General features: G+C 41.7%; 1 protein-coding gene across 2 annotated transcripts in view; it reads left to right on the top strand.

Annotated features, from left to right (window-relative positions):
• LOC121279302 (probable G-protein coupled receptor 141) overlaps nucleotides 1–19,187 on the top strand; it is a 118,331-nt gene extending 99,144 nt beyond the window's left edge. The window contains exons 5-7 of one of the 2 annotated variants that reach the window (XM_041190441.1): nucleotides 4,003–4,064; nucleotides 14,550–14,601; nucleotides 17,642–17,687. In XM_041190441.1, the coding sequence (XP_041046375.1) occupies nucleotides 4,003–4,064; nucleotides 14,550–14,559 (72 nt within the window). In that variant the 3' untranslated portion in view covers nucleotides 14,560–14,601; nucleotides 17,642–17,687. Of the gene's footprint in view, nucleotides 1–4,002; nucleotides 4,065–14,549; nucleotides 14,602–17,641 lie in introns of both variants that reach the window. The other variant, XM_041190440.1, reaches the window with a different exon arrangement.
• The last annotated feature ends 297 nt before the right edge of the window (nucleotides 19,188–19,484 follow it).

The raw sequence follows: 19,484 nt of genomic DNA, 5'->3' as shown, positions 1-19,484 counted from the left end.
CAGGAGATGCAATGGAAGGACTTAGCCTGTCAATAAAGCTGAAAGACAACATTGCATATTAATCAGTGAAAGTGAATAGATTTTCAGATTAAAAAGTGACAAAACATGTTCACCGATGCAACCACTTGTGATCAGAATTTCTTAACTTTTCCAAGCCTACTACTTCTTCTAGGTGCTGCCCTGATATCTGTAGCAGGGGTGGCAATAGCCTGTACAATGGTTGGCCCTGTTGCCTCTGATATCTTTGGCATGTGTGTCCTCTGGAGGACCGAGGCCTTGAAGGGCCCCGGCTTGCTCTGGCTGCCCTCTTGTGGGCCAGCTGCTCCCTCTGCAATGACGGAAGATGAGGTTGAGGGGGTCACAGGCAAACGGACTCTGAGGGAATGTACAGCCTGAGATTCCTGAGTGGATGACCTAGGGGTGTACAGCTGCCGTTCCTCCTCTCTTTGGGTGCCCAAGGACACCGGCCTGACTGCTTGAGGGGAAGGAGCACCTGGATGGACTTCGAGGTGCCCTGTTTCCCTCTCGCGTTGCCACTGCAGGAACTCACCCATGGCTACTGCGATGGAGTGTCAGTCAGTGTGCATCTCTGCATTCTGCTGGACTAGGCTCTCCATGGCGATTGCCATCTTCCCATGGAAACCTCCATGCGCACACATGTGGGCACCACTTCATCAGAGAGCAGGCAGATGCACTCCTCCACTCACATGCCACTCTGTTGAGGGCTTCCACAGCTCTGCATGATGTTCTCCCCACCTTCTGCTGACTCTCCATGATGAGTTGGAAGGCAGAATCCAGAGGACCATCATTTTAGACCTTACAGACGCCCCTTATCCAGCAGTCCTCCGAATGTCGGGGAGCTCAGCCGAACCTGCCTTCTCCTGCTGCAGACGTGTCTGTTTGGTGACCACCAGATTGTGAACCCGAGCCTGCTCTAGATCGAAGTCCTATTGAGGTGTGTGTCTCTGCGCTGGTGGAGGGTGTGGGTAAGTGCTGTGATGGGTCTTCCAGGTTGCTTATTTCAAGCTCTTCAATGGAGAGCTCTTGGTGGGAGGTGAGGACCTGGATGGAGCTGAGAGACAGGCTGACTGAGGGCATCGGTTGCTTGGCAGAGCTCCTTGTGAACCAAAGTAGAAATAATTAGTGCATGGCTGTAAAGTCAAAAGCAGGAGAGAGAGCACTCTCAGTTGCATTGAGAGAGAGATAATGTGGTGCAGGATCCTCACGTGGGTGTTCACCTCTGACTTCAACGTCACTGCCGGCACAGGCCAGGACCTCACCAGTCAGTGCGATGGCACACTCCTCAAAGTGAGTGAGGCGCCTAATGTGGGCCACTCAACATTGCCCTCCCCCACCCCCTGCCGGTCTGGGACCTCTCCCTGCTGCCGTGAGCCAGCTTCTCCTGCATGAAAACAGATGGAGAGAGTGTGAGCAGGACACATGGCACTGTGTGGAATGTTTGTGTGGTGAGTGGAGCCATGGATGAGATGAGCTTGAGATGATATGAGCCAGATGGAGATGTGAGGGTGTGTGTGTGTGAGTGGTGTTGTCCCTTGAGGTGCGAGGTCCCTGTGGATGTGTGATGGGTTTGTGAGTGTATGAGTTGAGAGTGATGAGGTGGTTGACTTACCCTGGGGAACGGATGAGATCATTCATCCTCTTCCTGCACTGGATGGCTGACCTCCTCTGTGCTCCAGTGGCGCTGATCGCTGCTGCCACTGCCTCCCAGACCGGATTGGTCACTCTGGTGGACCTCCTGTGGCCAGAGCGGGGATAGGAGACATTGCGGGGTGGAAGACATTGCGGGGGCCTTCCACTGCATCCAGCAGCCGCCCCAGAGAGGCATCACTAAATTTGGGGGCTGCTGTCTTCTTTGCTTTGGGGGCCATCTTTCGCCTGGAGCAGTCCTGGCCTGTAGACATGGAATAAGCAGCACTCTGCTGCACTTTAAAAATGGTGCCCGGAGCGAGGAAGCTCTGAGATCACAACATGGCAGGCAAATCCGAAGCTGCCCGCCAGCGATCCGGTGTGTTTCCTGTGAATGCATGTTAATAAGGTGGGATGCAGCGGGAAGGAGACAATAGGTGCAAAAAACCGCCATTGTGGCCGGCAGGTAAAGTGTCTCTTTTCATGCCCGCTACCACACTTAGTGCAAATCTGGGATCATTCCACCCATGCTCTCTCTTGATGTTTCACCTCCCAGGCTCTCCCATGTTCAAATCTCGTGTTGTCTCTCACTCTTTCACCCCCTGGACTCTCCCTCATTCGAGTCTTGCACTCTCTCCCTCACTGCTTTATCTCCTGGACTCTGCCTGGTTCCTCCTCCTTTAAGACACTCCTCAAAACCTTTGGTCAGATTTCCTAATATCTTTGCTCAAGCCAGATCTTCTACTGTTGATTACCAATAGGCAACAGGTCCAATATTTTGATGTTGCATTAAAGGGTGGAGTCAGAGGAACCAAGAGTGGGAATGGAAAAGGAAGTTAAGTGGAGTGTTCCACAGCAGGGGGTGTGGGAGCAGTGCCCAGAGTCACATATTCAGAAACTTAACTGGACTAGCCACATAAATACTATGGCTACAAGGGCACTTCAGAGGCTGGGAATTCTTGGGTGAGCAACTCACCTACTGACTCCTCAAAGCCTATACGCCATCTACATACGCAAGGTAGGAGTGTGATGGAACACTTACCACTTGTCTGGATGACTATAGCTCCTACAGCACTGAAGAAGCTTGACATCGTCCAGACAAAGCAGACCACTTGATTGGCTTCATGACCTTAAACATTCACTCCCTCCACATATCATCTGCAAGGTGCAGTGCAATAACAAGGCTCCTTCAACAGCACCTTCCAAACCCATATGGTATACCATCTAGAAGAATTAGGGTAGTAAATGCAAATACCAATATCTGCAAGTCATTCACCATCCTGACTCACCATCCTGTTGCTGAGTTAAAATCCTGGAACTCCCATCCCAACAGCACGGTGGATATACCTACACCAGATGAACTTGCAACTGTACATAAAAGGTGGCTCACCACCAACTTTTCAAGGGCAATTAAGGATTGACAATAAATCCTGGCCTTGTCAGCACTGCCCACATCCTTGAACAAATGAAAATGGAGTGGAGAGGTTCAGTAAAGTTGTTACTATTCTGAGCAATATATTGCATTGGAGAGAATGTAGATCGCTGTCTCACTTTGTTTGATAAACAAAACATTCCCCCTTTCCCTTGCCTCTTTCAACCAATTTTATTCAGCTCCACTTTGGAGGGTCTGTTGCAGGCACCTTTGCTGTGAACTTCCTATTTATTCTTTTCACTTCCTGAAACATATGACGTTTGCATATTATCCATCAGTTCCTGAAAACTTGTCAGCCCTTTCACAGCTTCCTAGAGCTCAGCAATCCCAACTTTGCTTGCATTGGTTGTTGTTCCTTTTCTTTTGCTACATTTCCCCCTAAAAATGTTCTTTTTATCTAACTTTCGTTGTCTTGAACGGCCAAAAATTAAAATGTTAAGCTATCATTTCCCTTTTCAGATGCTATTTGACCCTCTGTGTGTTTCCAGTATTTTCTGGTTTTATTTAAAGTTTCTACCATTTGTATTTTTTTTCTTTTTCAACTGATAGTTAACTCTAATATTTTGTTCAGAAATACAACCCAGTGTGTAAGATCTTAAAGTATGCTTGCAATCAAAATACTCCCCTAAAAGGTCATATTTAAGTTTTCTGGTTTGCAGAAGTTTTTGAGAAGCTTTCAGTGGTACGTACATCTGTATATTTCAGTGTTAAACCTTGTGGTTAACCTCCGAATGTCCTGCTGGGTTGTTTCTATTTTTAACTTCGATTGTTAGCCTGTAGTCACAGACGTAATTTTGGTGCATGAATCTAAAAGAACTATCTGATGTACGGTGATTGTTTGCCCCACCTCTTCCTGAATGTCCTCAGTCTGCTGCTTCCATATTTCAGCATTGACTTTCTTCACTGCATATTTTAATTCGCAGATAAAAACCAGCATCAACTCATTTGGATTTGAGGTACCAAGATCTTCTTTGACAGAATTTTGGTAGGATAAATTATTTTAAATTATATCAATGTATTTCGAGAAAAACTTTAATTTGGAATTTGACTTACCTTTACTCATTATAAATACTTTGTGATTTCAGTGCAGATGAATTAGATTCTTAAACAGACAAATAGAGTGTCATGTTTTGCTGTGCTTGTTACTGTGGTTTCGCCCTGTGCTCCCTATATGTACAACTTGCACACTCTTGTGCAATTGTATTTGCTTCTGCTTCTGGTTTAATGAAAAAAATTGACATAGCTGGCTCTGATATTCTAATAGCTATTCTTCTTGTGAGAGTTTGGACAGTGAATGATGTTCTGCTACTCAATTATAACCATGTTGGACCCCACCCTTCCCTCAATCCATACATGAAGCTCCCCAGTGGAGGTTGCTAAACAGTGGTCAAGAGTGGCAGCTCTTGCTCAGTATCCAACCAGCAATGTTCTTCCCAAATTGAGCTATTGGGAACTAGAGTCTGATTCACTTTTATATTTGTGAGTTCAGGAACAAGATGGTAGCCATTTGGTCCCTTGAGTCTGTTTCACCACTAAATTAGATCAAGGCTGTTCCGTATCTTAACTTCATTTACCCAGTTTCATATTCGAACATTGCAGAAAAAGATATATGTTGCCAAAGCTTTCCTCTTACACTCATCAGGACAGACACAAGAATGCAAAATTGTAAACAATCACAATTTATATTACAGGAGAAAAGGGGGCTGTTTGGTTGGCAAGTCCTTTCTGATGGGCCAAGTTATTGCCACAGGTTCTACAGGCTCCTAATTCAAAAAACGTGAAGGCTTGAACATATTCTTTTTGTTTGCTGTGAACAGGGCCCTGTATGTGAATGTATATCATTTCTAGAAAGTGTAAATGAGCTTGACTCATCATCTTAAACTAGTTGCTTGCCAGAAGCGACATACTTTCGTGTTCACAATTTACATTAATGATTTAGACTTTGGAATCAAAAACACAATTTCAAAATTTGCAGATGACACCAAACTGAGAAGATGGTCAATACTGAGGAGGACTGCAAAAAATTACAGGAGGACATTAATCACATTGCAGAGATGACCTGCTCTTGTAGCCACTTTATTTATAAAACTGGTCTATTAAGTTTCTGGTCAACAGTAACCCACAGCATGTTGGTGGTTGAGGATTCAGTGATGGTAATACTGTTGAATGTCAAGGGGAGATAGTTAGATTCTCTCTTGTTAGAGGTGGTATGATGAACTCTGTACTTGACAAAAAGCTTATACTGAGATATTCCTTTAAATCCAAAGTAAAACTAGAGATTTGTGGAAAAAGGGATAATTAGAATCCATGGCTATGAGGTCATTAGACATCTGAGAAGTTAGACTCTGGCTGAGGTTGCTATGAGGATGAAAGCTTTAAAAAACGGACAAACTAATTGGAGCTTTGAGTTGCAGCTTGTGTTTAGCAGTGTAAGATTTTTTAGGGGTGTTTAACCTCCAAATTTGTGAGCCTGCACTCAACTCAATATTAATTTGTTCTATTGAGACTTTAACAATTCAGGCAATAGGAGACAATCTAATGATGTAACTCAGGAATTATTTTTATTCATTCATGGGATGTGGGCATCATTGGCTAGGCCAGCATTTATTGCCCATCCCTAATTGCCCTCGTTCAAGCTTGAGCTCTGTATTTCAGAGCTTGAGCAGCAGCTGAGGTGCATCTGTGAGGCAGAGAACTACGTGGATAGAACATTCAGAGAGACAGTTACACCGCAATTTAGGGGACCTCCGGAGGTCCGCAGCATCACAGATGCCAATCTTCAGACAATTCGACTCACTCCAATTGATATCAAGAAACAGCTGAAGGCATTAGATACTGCAAAGGCTATGGACCCTGACAATATTCTGGCCGTAGTATTGAACCCTTGTACTCCAGAACTTGCCATGCCCCTAGCCAAGCTGTTCCAGTACAGCTACAACACTGGCATCTACCCGGCTATGTGCAAATTGCCCAGTTATGTCCTGTACACAAAAAACAGGACAAATTCAACCTGGCCAATTACTGCACCATCAGTCTACTCTTGATCATCAGGAAAGTAATGGAAGGGGTCATCAACAGTGCTGTCATGAGGCACTTGCTTAGCAATAACCTGCTCACTGACAATCAGTTTGGGTTCCGCCAGGTCCACTCAGCTCCTGACCTCATTACAGCCTTAGTTCAAACATGGACAAAAGAGCTGAACACCCAAGGTGAAGTGAGAGTGACTGTAAAACAAAAATAAAAATACCTGGAAAAACTCAGCAGGTCTGGCAGCATCTGCAGAGAGGAACACAGTTAACGTTTCGAGTCTGTATGACTCTTCAACAGAACTAAGTAAAAATAGAAAAGAGGTGAAATATAAACTGGTTTAAGGGGTGGGGGGGCGGGGAACAGGTAGAGCTGGATAGAGGGCCAGTGATAGGTGGAGATAACCAAAAGATGTCACAGACAAAAGGACAAAGAGGTGTTGAAGGTGGTGATATTATCTAAGGAACGTGCTAATTAAGGGTAGAAAGCAGGATGAACAGATAGCCCTAGTGGGGGTGGGGTGGGATGAAGGAATCGAAATAGGCTAAAAGGCAGAGATAAAACAATGGATGGAAATACATTAAAAATAATGGAAATAGGTGAGAAAAGAAAAATCTATATAAATTATTGGAAAAAAAAGGGGGGGAATCGGAAATGGGGTGGGGATGGAGGAGACATGATCTAAAATTGTTGAACTCAATATTCAGTCCGGAAGGCTGTAAAGTGCCTAGTCGGACACTCTCCTTGACTGTGACTGTCCTTGACATCAAGGCAGCATTTGACCGAGTGTGGCATTAAGGAGCCCTAGCAAAACTGGAGTCAATGGGAATCAGGGGGAAAACTCTTTGCTGGTTGAGTCATACCTAGCACAAAGGAAGATAATTGTGGTTGTTAGAGGTGTGTCATTTCAGCTCTAGGACATCACTGTAGGAGTTCCTCAGGGTAGTGTCCTCAGCTCAACCATCTTCAGCTGCTTCAACAATGACCTTCCTTCCATCATAAGATCAGAAGTGGGGATGTTCGCTGATGATTGCACAATGTTCAGCACCATTCACAACTCCTCAGTTACTGAAGCAGTCCATGTCCGAATGCAGCAAGTGCCAGGCAATGACCATCTCTGACAAGACAGAATCTAACCATCACCCCTTGACATTCAATGGCATTACCACACTGAATCTCCCACTACCAACATTCTGGGGGTTACCATTGACCGGAAACTGAATTGGAATAGGCATATAAATACTGTGGCTACAAGAGCAGGTCAGAGGCTAGAAATTCTGTTGGAAGTAACTCACTTTCTGACTCCCCAAAGCCTGTTCACCATTTACAAGGCACAAATCAGGATTATGATGGAATACTCTCCACTTGCCTGGATGAGTGCAGCTCCCACAACACTCAAGAAGCTTGATATCGTCCAGGACAAAGCAGCCCACTTGATTGGTGCCACTTCCGTAAACATTCATTCCCTCCACCACCAACGCACAGTAGCAATAGTGTGTACCATTAACAAGATGCACTGCAGGAATTCACCAAGGCTCCTTCGGCAGCACCTTCCAACCCACGACCACTATCATCTAGAAGGACAAGGCCAGCAAATAGATGGGAACACCACCACCTGGAAGTTCCCTTCCAAGTCACTCACCATCCTGACTTGGAAATATATCGCCGTTCCTTCACTGTCCCTGGGTCAAAATCCTGGAACTCCCTTCCTCACAGCACTTTGGGTGTACCCACACCACATGGACTGCAGCGGTTCAAGAAGGCAGCTCACCACCACCTGCTCAAGGGCAACTAGGGATGGGCAATAAATGCTGGCCCAGCCAGTGAAGCCCACATCCTGTGAATGAATTTTTAAAAAAGACATGTAAAAGTCAACCACATTGATTTGGGCCTGGAGTCACATGTAGGCCAGGCCAGATAAGGACAGCAGATTTCCTTCCCTAAAGGACATTAGTGAACCAGATGGGTTTTTACAACAATCGACAATGGTTTCATGGTCATCATTAGACTTCAAATTCCACAATCTGCCATGGCTCCCACAGCATTGCCCTGGGTCCCACAATTACTAGTCCAGCGACAATACCACTAAGCCATTGTCTCCCTATTACTTCTTGTTGTTTATTAAGCAACAAAAAATAATACTTAACAAAGCTAGGGGTGACTTTACTGACACAACGTGGCTCTTGCTTCCCGATTCAGCCGAGGGCGCAAAGCGACAAATGGTTTTCTTTCTCTCTGGGTCAGTTCTGTGGTCTTCTGCTCCCAAATGGAAAAGAATCTCTCATCTTCAGTTTCAAATTTAGCACACGCCTGGCAGCTGAAAGCTAGTGCTTTTTAACTCTTTCTTGGACACTGCTCATGTGCATGATCAGTTGCGTTCCTGACCTCTGATTGGCATGGGCAGTGCATAATCGGTCCCCGATTGGTTTGGATGGTTCGTACTCAGTTTCTGATTGGTTTCTTAAGGGTGATGGTCATCTACTGATGTAATTTCTTGTCTCCTGTCTGGCCCTCCAATGCATCAGTTACTTGTGTGCCCATCCCCCTCATCATAGCTTTCCTGTTATTTCATTAAATTTTATGCTATCCACTGAAATACTGGAGTACCTTAAGATATTTCCATTGGCTGCTTATCTGAGATAAGAAAATGTGTGATGTCAAGCTCCAGTAATTTAACATTTGGACTCATCGTCCCAAAAGTCTAATTGGTGTATAGATATCCTGTAGAATTCTCATTAGGGCAGGTACCTATCACTATATTTTGGTTACAGGAATCGCTTGTTGGTGTGAATTTCTAAAGTGACTGCTAGTACTTGGTACAAGTTAATTAAAAATAGTAAAAGAGTACGAGTGGCACACAGCCTTAAACTAATATAGAAACAACTTAGTTACTACATAAATAAGATCCATACAAAGTACATATAAAATCAGTCCATAGAGATGATTGGTGTATTGAAGTTGAGGTAGCAAGATACACTTATAAAATATAAGACACATTCAATTAATACATGGTCCTAAATAATAAAAGTCAAGAGAATTGCATAGTTCACAGAATCACAGAAGTGTTATGGTGCAGAAGGAGGTCATTCGGCCCATCATGTTAGCACTGGCTCTCCAAAAGAGCATTTTGACCTAGTGCTATTGCCCTGCCTTTTCCCCATACCCTTGCATATTGTTCCTATTCAGATAATCATCTAATGCCCTCCTGAGTGCCTTGATTGAACCTGTCTCCACCACACTTCCAGGGAGTGCATTCCAATGGACCCAAACTACTTCTGTGAAAAAAAAATTCTCCCATCAAATTTGCTTCTTTTGCAAATCACTTTAAAGCTGTGCCCTCTCGTTTTTGATCCTTTTACAAGCGGGAACAGTTTCTCCCTACCTACTCTATCCAGCCCCGTCATGATTTTGAACACCTCTATCAAATCTCCTCTTAGCTTTCTCTTCTCCAAGCAGAACAGTTCCAACCTCTCCAATTTATCTTCATAACTGAAGTTTCTCATCCCTGGAACCATTCTTGTAAATCTCTTCTGCGCTCTCCAATGTATTCCCATCCTTTCTAAAGTGTGGCTCCCAGAACTGCACATAATACTCCAGCTGAGGTCTAACTAATGTCTTATATAAGCTCAGCATAACCTCCTTGCTCTTGTAACCTATACTCCTATTAATAAAGCCCATGATACTGTATGCTTTATTAATTGCTCTTTCCACCTGTCCTGCCACCTTCCATGATCTATGCACACATACACCTGGATTCCTCTGATCTTGCACCTCCTTAAGAATTGTACCCCTTATTTTATATTGTCTCTCCATGTTCTCCCTACCAAATGCATCACCTCACACTTCTCCACATTGAGCTTCATCTACCACTTATCTGCCCACTCCACCAACTTCCCAAATCCTTTTGAAGTTCTGCATTGTCCTCCTTACAGGTTACAATGCTACCAAGTTTCGTATCATCCACAAACTTTGAAATTGTCTCCTGCACACCAAGATCTAGATCATTAATATATATCAGGAAAAGCAAGGGTCCCAATACCGACCCCTGGGAAACTCCACTACAAACCTTCCTCCAGCCTGAAAAATATCCATTAACCATTATCCACTGTTTCCTATCATTCAGCCAATTTTTTATCAAGGTTGCTACTGTCCCTTTTATTCCATGAGCTATAACTTTTCTCACAAGTCTGTTGTGTGGCACTGTATCAAATGCCTTTTTTAAGGCCATGTACACCACATCAACAGCATTACCCTCATCTACCCTTTCTATTACCTCTTCAAAAAACTCCAACAAGTTAGTTAAACATGATTTTCCCTTTAGAAATCCATACTGGCTCTTCCTAATCAACCCACATTTTTCCATGAGACTACTAATTCTATCCCAAATAATTGTTTCCAGGAGCTTCCCCACCACTGAAGTTAAACTGACAGGTCTGTAATTGCTAGGCTTATCCTTACAATCTTTTTGAACAAGGGCGTAATGTTTGCAATTATCCAGTCCTCTGGCACCTCCCCCGAGTCTAGGGAAGGCTGAAAGATTATGGCCAGTGTCCCTGCAATTTCCACTTTCTTCAATACCCTTGGATACATCTCATCCGATTCTGATGCGCGGTATTACGGAGTTGAGATAGAGGAACAGCCATGATCATACTGAATGGTGGAGCTACTCCTACGTTCTATGTTTCTAAATGCACTTCAGTGTCTCTCTGTTCCTTTACTCTTCTCTATATCCTGTCATTTACAGTGTTTTCCTTTGCCTTGATTATGTTTCCCAAATGCATTACCTCACATTTCTCCAGGTCGAATTCCATTTGTTACCTTCTACCACTTAACCGGTCCATTGATGTCTTTCTGCAGTCTTTAGCTTTCTTCCTCACCATCAATCCTACAGCCATATTTTGTCATCTGTAATCTTTTAATTCATACCTCCTACATTAAAATCTAAATCACTGAATTAAATCATGAAAAGCAAGGGACCTAGTACTGAGCTCTTTGGAACCCCACAGTAAACAATCATCTAGTCACAAAAATACCCATCTATCATTACCTTTTGTTTCCTGTCACGGAGCCAATTTTGGATCTAACTTGCCTCTTTCCCTTGGATACCATAGGCTTTTACTTATATAACCAGTTTGCCACATGGGACCTTTAAGTTATTAGATGGGATGTCAATTAACAGGCTGCTTTCTCCTGAACAGTGTTGTGCTTCTTCAGTGTTGTTAGAGCTGCACTCTTCCAGGCAAGCGGAGAGTATTCCATCACATTCCTGATTTGTGCCTTGTAGATCACAGAAAGGCTTTGGGAGTCAGAAGGTGGAGTCACTCCCCACAGAATTCCCAACCTCTGACCTGCGCCTATCACCACAATATTTCTGCAGCTAGGTCAGTTAGGTTTCTGACCAATGGTGACATCCAGAATGTTGATGATGGGGGATTTAGCAATGGTAACGCCATGGAATGTCAAGGCAAGGTGGTTAGGCTCTTTTTGGAGATGGTCATCGTCTGGCAATTGTGTAGTGTGTATTTTACTTGCCACTTATCAGCCCAAGCCTGAATGTTGTCCAGGTCTTGTTGTATGTGGACGTGGCTGCTTCATTATGTGAGGAATTGCAAATGGATCTGAACAATGTGCAGTGAACACTTCCAATTCTGACAAATATGATGGAGAAGGGGCATTGATAAAGCAGCTGGTACAGTACCCCGAGGAGTTTCTGGAGTAAAGTCCTGGGGCTGAAATATCCAACAGTTTTATCTATGTGGCCCCCCATCTGCAAGTACGCCAGTGAGGGGCTGTAATATTCTTTCCATTGTTTCTGAGCAGAATCCACAGTGATGAGTAGTGCAGTTGGACATGTGCTTTCCAATGTTTGCTCTATTAGTGCTGAGTGGAGCTCCTGACATGATCTTTACGTTGTTTCACTGCTGCCAAAACCATATGGAACTATGCATACACTCCACAGATTATCCTGTGTTGTCAGAGTTAAATTCCTCTCTGCTATGGTGATGACATTATTACAATTATAGAGGTTAGATTAACTGACTGAGCTCCAAGGGATGTACCTAGACTACTGTGAGTGGGGAGATGGAATTCAGCTACATCATGGGGCAGAGTCTTCTGCTTGTTGGGCAGGCGTGCACAATGATGTTGGGCGAGTGTTCTGACGGATATTTTGGTCAGCAGACGCACGCAGGAGTTAGCAGTGCACCAGCCGACAATTAACAGGCCATATTAAGGCCATTAAGAATCTATTGAATTAATCTTTTTGCTGCGTGTCTAACCTTACAGTTGGCGGGCAGGTGAAAATGCCAAGCGGCCTTTGATTTTTTGTGAAACCTCATCCATTTATTAAGTTAACAAGATTTTAAACACATACACAATTCTACAAATTACTACCATAACTACTATTAAATAAATCCCTAATTTAATCATTCCCAGGTGATTAATCACTCCCACGGCAACAATAACCCATAGACTTAAACAGACACCAGGCAAAGCACATTTTATCTTACAAATTCAAAATGAGGTTTCTTTCAATTTGGTTCCTTTGAAGACACAATGGTAGGCTTACAGGGTTAGATCTTACATGCCTATGACTTCCACACACAAAACTCTTTTGTATATACCTAATCTTCCCTTTGAATGTAAATTATCATTGTATCACCAGGTCCTTTGAATTCCACCACTTCTAAGAATAAACCCCCTTTCATAGTACCAGTTTTACTAGTAATATAAACATATTGCTTAGTGTCTCCTAGCTGGGTGCAAGATTTCACCACAGTCTTAGAATGGTTTATTCAACAAAATGCAAACGTACCCTCTATCTTACTGGTTAACATCTCAAAACTACTATACATCAAAGCACCCAGACTAGCTGGTTTTAATCCAATTAAAACACACACACACACACCCACAGACCCTACTACAAGTCCAATTTAAAATAATTTCTAATAACATTATATACATTAATATCTTCACGGCAACTCCCTCCCTATCAAAAAATGAATCGTAATAATTCTAAAAGACGGCTTCATTTTTTAATAACCCGTCTCACACGATTACATTACCAGATGCATACATACAAGTCCTTGGTATCAACAGAATCCAATTCGGTGTCCAGGTTCTTTTTTAATGTCCAATGTTCCTTTAAGCTTCAAACTCTTGATAATGCATCCATGAACAGTTTCTCTCTGCCAGCAACATGTATAATCAGATTAAATGGTTGTAATAATAGACTCTATCTGTAAAGTCTTGCAGTTTTGTCTCGAAATTTGTACAAAAACTTCAAAGGATTGTGGTCTGCATAAACAATGGTTTCCGATGAATTGTTGGCAACATAAATTTCAAAATGCTGCAATGCTAACACCAAACCCTAGGTCTCTTTGTCGATCATTGAATATCTTCTCTGTTGTACATTCAACTTCCCTGAAAAATACCCTATCGGTTTTTCAATTCCAGTGTCATCTTCTTGTAACAGTACGGCCCCAATGTCTATGTCACTTGCGTCAACGGCCAACTTGAACTGCTTGGCAGAATGGGTACTGCCAATACTGGTGTCACAGTTAATACAGTTTTCAAACTATCAAATGCCTTCTGACACTCCAGTGTCCATTGAAACTTCTTGTTCTTTTTTAATCGTTCAGTCAGTAGAGCAACCATTTGTCTAAAATTTAGTACAGATTTTCAGTAAAACTCACTCATGCCCAGAAATCACAAAACTCCTTGTTTTGTTGTCGGCACTGGGAAATCCACGATAGCCTTGACTTTCACATCTCTCGGAGCCACCTTACCATGTCCAATGATATGGCCTACATATGTAACTTACGCTTTTGCAAATTCACTTTTAGCCAAATTCATCACCAAATTAGCTTTGTGTAACCAAAAAAAAATCCTTCCAGATGCTGTAAATGCTCCTCCCACAATTGACTGAAAATGATTAGATCACCAATATAAACAGCACAATTGCTCAGACTTGCAATTACACTGATTGTCAGTCTTTGAAATCTTGCAGGTACATTCTTCATGCCAAATGAATGACTTTACAAAATTGGCATTACAAAAGCCAATATCTCCTTTGCTCTGTCTGACAACGGTACCTGCCAACATCCTTTTAGCAAGTCAATCTTTGTGATAAATTTCGATTGTCCCACTTTCTCAACTCAATCCTCCAACCGTGGTAAAGGATATGAATCCGCTTTTGTCACCGCATTCACCTTTCAATAATCCACACACACAGTCTTTGTGTTCCATCCGGTTTTGGTACCAGCACAATTACTGCAGCTTGACTCAATTATATTATTTTGAAGCAAGAAATCAATTTCTTTTTGTACTTGTGATAACTTTGCCGGATTTAATCTATAAGGGTATTGCTTTATTGAAGATGAAACTTGTACAGAGACATTGTGTACAGCTAAGTCTGCTTTTCCTAATTTATTCCCACAAATAGGTTTGTGTGACTGCAACAGCTTTTCTAAATCACTTTAATACTTGCTTGGAAGGTAATTCAATATTTCTTTTAAATTTTCAAGCACATGGTCATTATCCAATTTGATTAGAGGAAAATCAATTTCAGAGTCCTGCACTTCTACCTCTTTCTCATCATCCACCATCACTAATACCTCTTTTTGTTCCTCTTCCCTGTCAAAGTATTTTTTAAGCATATTTACATGACATACCCTCTGCTTCTTTCCTCAATCTGGAGTATTTATTAAATAATTTACTTCACTGAACTTTTCAATCCTGTAAGGCCCACTAAACCTTGCATTTAATGAATCACCTAGTACTGATAACAAAACTAACACTTTCCAGAAACAAAACTGCGAGCTTTAGCTTTCTTATCTGCCTTCACTTTCATCACTTACTGTGATATCTTTAAATGTTCCCTAGCCAACTACCATGCTCTGTTCAATCTTTCCCTGAAATTTGATACACAGTCCAAAAGAATAGATTCTGAATTTTGACTGAACAATTTCTCATGAATTATTTTCAGTGGTCCCCTTATCTCACGGCCATAAACTAGTTCAAAATGGCTGAAACCAGTCAATGCAATAGGGGCATCTTTGTAAGCAAATAACAAGAATGAAATTCCTCCATCCCAATCCTGTGGATAATCCTGACAGTACATTCTTATCATAGTATTTAAAGTTTGATGCCATCTTTCCAAAGCTACTTGTGACTCTGGATGATAAGCTATTGACTTAAACTGTTATATCCCCAAATTGTTCATTACTTCCTTAAACAGCTGTGACATGAAATCTGACCCCTGATCTGATTGTATTTCCTTAGGAAAACCATATATTGTGAAAAATTTAATTAACTCTTCCACAATCTTCTTAGTTGTAATATTTCTTAAAAGTATGGCTTCAGAAAGCCTGGCAGACACATCCATTATTGTCAGTAAATACTGATTTTCACTTTTCATCTTAGAGAGGGGTCCTACACAATCAATCATGACCCTGGCAGACGGGTCCTGATTCCGGGATTCCCAACTGCATTCCCAGGCTATCTAATTTTAGGGAGTGTCTTCAAAGGGTGCGGGCTGATTCCTGTTGAAAGTCCACATCCGGCACTCCTGACCTGACCTGCTGTACTGCGGAGATAGACATGTCCTATTCCTCCGCAATTTTCGTGGAGTTGGACCAGTTTTTTGAAGAGTCGTGGTTCACGGCCCCTCAAGAAGAGTCGTAAGCCCTAGTATGCATGAGGGAACCTTTTGAAAGGTAAGTTTGGAAAGTCCCCCTCATGACCCCAAGACAAGCTATGCCCCCCCACCAACTCCCTCAGACCCATCACACCCCTATGTCAAGCTCTGCCCTTCCACACACCCCCTCAGGCCCCTCATGCTCCCTATGCTATGCTCTGCCCTTCCACCCACCCCCTACATTCCCTCATACCCCCTATGCCAAGCTGTGCTCTTCCACCCACCCTGTTTGTCCCCTTATGTTCCCTATGCCCCTCTAACCACCATACCAAGCTATGGCACTTCCATGCCCACTGACCCACTGTACACTTTCAAGGACCAATGAACCCCATTATGTATGGTGAGATTTGTAGATAAAAGCTTTGAATATAAGTAATCCAAGATTAATTTTCTCCTATGCTTGAAAAAAGTCTGGACTGCAAACTAATAAAAATGTCAATCATCCAGAAACTAGTCTTATCCAACAGGCACAATATACTTGCTACCTGTAAGAATAAGTATAAAGATTGTTGGGAAGACAGCCAGAATGCAGACATGAGACCTTGAAGCAGGAGGCTCCCAAATTTGGAAGGCCTAAAGTAGTAAGGGTAGGGGGTTCAATACTTAAGGGGGAAGATGGCATAATTTTTAAGTAGGATCAAGAGTCCCACATGGTTTGTTGCCTACCCTGCACCAAGGTGAAAAATATCTCAAACCAGCTTGATGTCAAGGGCAGTCACTCTCCCTCTGAAATTGAATTTTTTTATCCTTATTTGGACCAAAGCTGTAATGAGGTCCAGAACCAAGTAGTCCTGACAGAACTCAAACTGAGCATCTGTGAGCAGATTATTGCTAAATGTCACTTGCTAGCATTGTCCATGACACCTTTCATTACTTTGCTAATGAATAAGAGTGGACTGATGGGGCAGTAATTGGCTGGATTGGGCTTGTCTTGCTTTTTGTGGACAGGACATACCTGGGCAATTTTCAGCATTGTTACTAAGATGCCAGTATGGTAGCTATTTTGGAACAACTTGATTAGGGGCACAGCTAGTTCTGGAGCACAAGTCTTCAGTACAGCCAGCATGCTGTCAGGACCCAAAACCTTGGTGATATCTAAAGTGTTCAGATGTTTCTTTATATCACATGGAGTAAATCGAATTAGCTGAAGACTGGTAGCTATGATGCTAGGGACATCAAGAGGAGGCTAAGATTGATCAATAACTCATCACTTCTGACTTAGATAGTTGTAAATACCCTAATCCAGTAATTTAGCACACAATCTATGCTGAAACTCCAGGGCAATACTCTGGGAATGCTGGAATGTCATTCATGGGGCTCTAAAAGCAAAGCCTACCTGCCTGCTCTATTGATTCAGGTGGATGGCAAGAATCCCATTACACCAAAGAACATGGAGTGCTTCCAGTTTCAACACAATTTGGCCATTCTAAACAAATAGAGAAAATGCTGCAAAGTTAAAGTTTCAGTTGCTAACTTATGTCCTCACTCCTGCCGCTGACTAACCTGCTGAGTGTTTTCAGCATTTACAAGTAAACACTGGAGATGAATAACCACATTTTTAAAAAACCATAAGATCTTAACTTGTACAAAATGGCTGCTGGAAGTGCTAAATAACAGTTACTGCATTTCAAAGGATTCCAATACATGTAGAATGCTTTGAGATGTTCCCAAAAGATGTGTTCAGGTGTTACAATTAGATTGAGCCATGATGGTGAATTAAAACCTCAATTAAAACTACACATTTGGGTAATGACTGAATTTTTCTTGGTATGAGAAAGTAAATTGTCTGTGAAATTATTACTATGTTGCTAAACTTAAGAACTTTTGTTTTAATGAAGGCTGGACAGCAAATTAAATTCATCAGCTACAGAAACGACAGAACAACTTGCAATGTCTATTGAAGGCCCTTCCAACTCTTCAGGCATAAATGAAACACAGCACGATTCACATGAAGAGCAGAAGTCTGTTTTAATATCATTGTACTCTATTGTGTTTGTGGGAGGGGTTATTGGAGCCAGTGCTATGCTATATCGGATACTGAAGAATGACAAGAATTCAAAGTCATTTATCATTATCAATCTCTCAGTAGCACATGTGATTTTTCTTATAACTGTGCCATTTCGCATTTCTTACTATATAATTAAACAATGGAAGTTTGGGTTAGTTTTCTGTAAGCTGGTCAGTGCTGTTATACACATTCACATATACTTAACCTTTGTACTTTATGTGATCATCATCATCACAAGATTTCGTAATGTCTTTCAAAAGAGGGAGAATCTAAAGACTCGCAGACCGTGGATTGCTTTAGTGCTTAGTGTAGTCCTTTGGGTTGTGGCAACTGTGATTATTTTTCCAATATTTCTAATTAATTATGGTGTTAAGCAGAGATATAATGAAAGTCAGTGTTTTCACTTTGAGGCTGAAATTTCATCTAAACCTGTAAGGATAGTCAACTACATTTTAATCTGTACAACAATATGTACAGTTACTATTATGCTTATCTGGCAGATAAGTATAATGTTAAATCTGGCCATCAAGCATGGCTCACAAACACATGCCCATCAAGTCTTTCGGGCTCAACTAAAGTCATTAACATTTATATTGATAATGTTTGTGTTTTTTGTTCCATATCTTGGATTCAGGATATATTACATCAAAAGATTTGAGGACAATTCATCAATTATGCATTTAATTAATGAAATAGGCTTATCCATAACAGGCATGAGTTGTTTTGATTTGTTAATTTTTTGGATATGGTATTCCCTTTAAAAATTTAGCAAGCAATGAGCTACTCACCTGTGAAGATTGTAAATGATGTATTTATTTGGACTGTTTCTTTTGGGGATTTCCCATATTTTCACATAAAATAAAAACCTTTTAAAAGTTAATATTAGAAACATACATCTACTCACTGCCTTGCTGTTTCCATTATTTATGGCCCCTCGTTGGGTTCTAACAGTAAATTGCTATTTAACGTATAAATGTGGGATCATGGACAGTTGAGAATTTAAAAAAACAAAATGAAGTCCATTATCATTCCAATTCCCTAGAACAGAACTTTTATCAAAGGTTAAACACATCTTGTTTGACTCACTTAGTTGTTACTGATGTAATTTTTAATATTGTCACCTGTTCCATCCTCTGTTGAAAAAGTTTGATTTGATTTAGTGATAGAAGGGCTCATACATGTATTTCTACATTCTTGCTGAATTATGGAAAACCATCCTACCTGAAGCCGGATGCATTTGGCATTCTCAAGGAAGCATATATAATAATAGATATATGATGCAAACTCTCAACTTTGTACAGTATTAATTTACTTTTGTAACTTCTATAATTATTCCAAGTAATATATTCGTTTCAAATAAAAAGCATTTCCACTGACACCTCCCCGTGCACCGATTTTTCTGTCCCCATCTTTCAGGTATGCAACGATCCAGCCTAATACTTTGTCATCTATCCAATAGACACACAATTTACAAATCAGTTTATGATGTTATCAAATTCCTTCTTAAAACCAGGTAGATCCACCATCCAACAATGATGAACAAATATCTTTGCCACCAATCCTGTATCCTCACCACCGATATCATCTCTCTCCCTAGCCACTTTCTCAGCTGAACCAGACTGTTCACAATCTTGGCATATTTGTAATACGTTGGGTTTCTGATCACAAATCCT

The sequence above is a fragment of the Carcharodon carcharias genome, chromosome 6 (assembly GCF_017639515.1).
Source record: "Carcharodon carcharias isolate sCarCar2 chromosome 6, sCarCar2.pri, whole genome shotgun sequence".
NCBI classification, from domain to species: Eukaryota; Metazoa; Chordata; class Chondrichthyes; order Lamniformes; family Lamnidae; genus Carcharodon; species Carcharodon carcharias.
The sequence above is the reverse complement of the archived record's forward strand: the minus strand, read 5'-3'. Positions and strand labels throughout refer to the sequence as shown.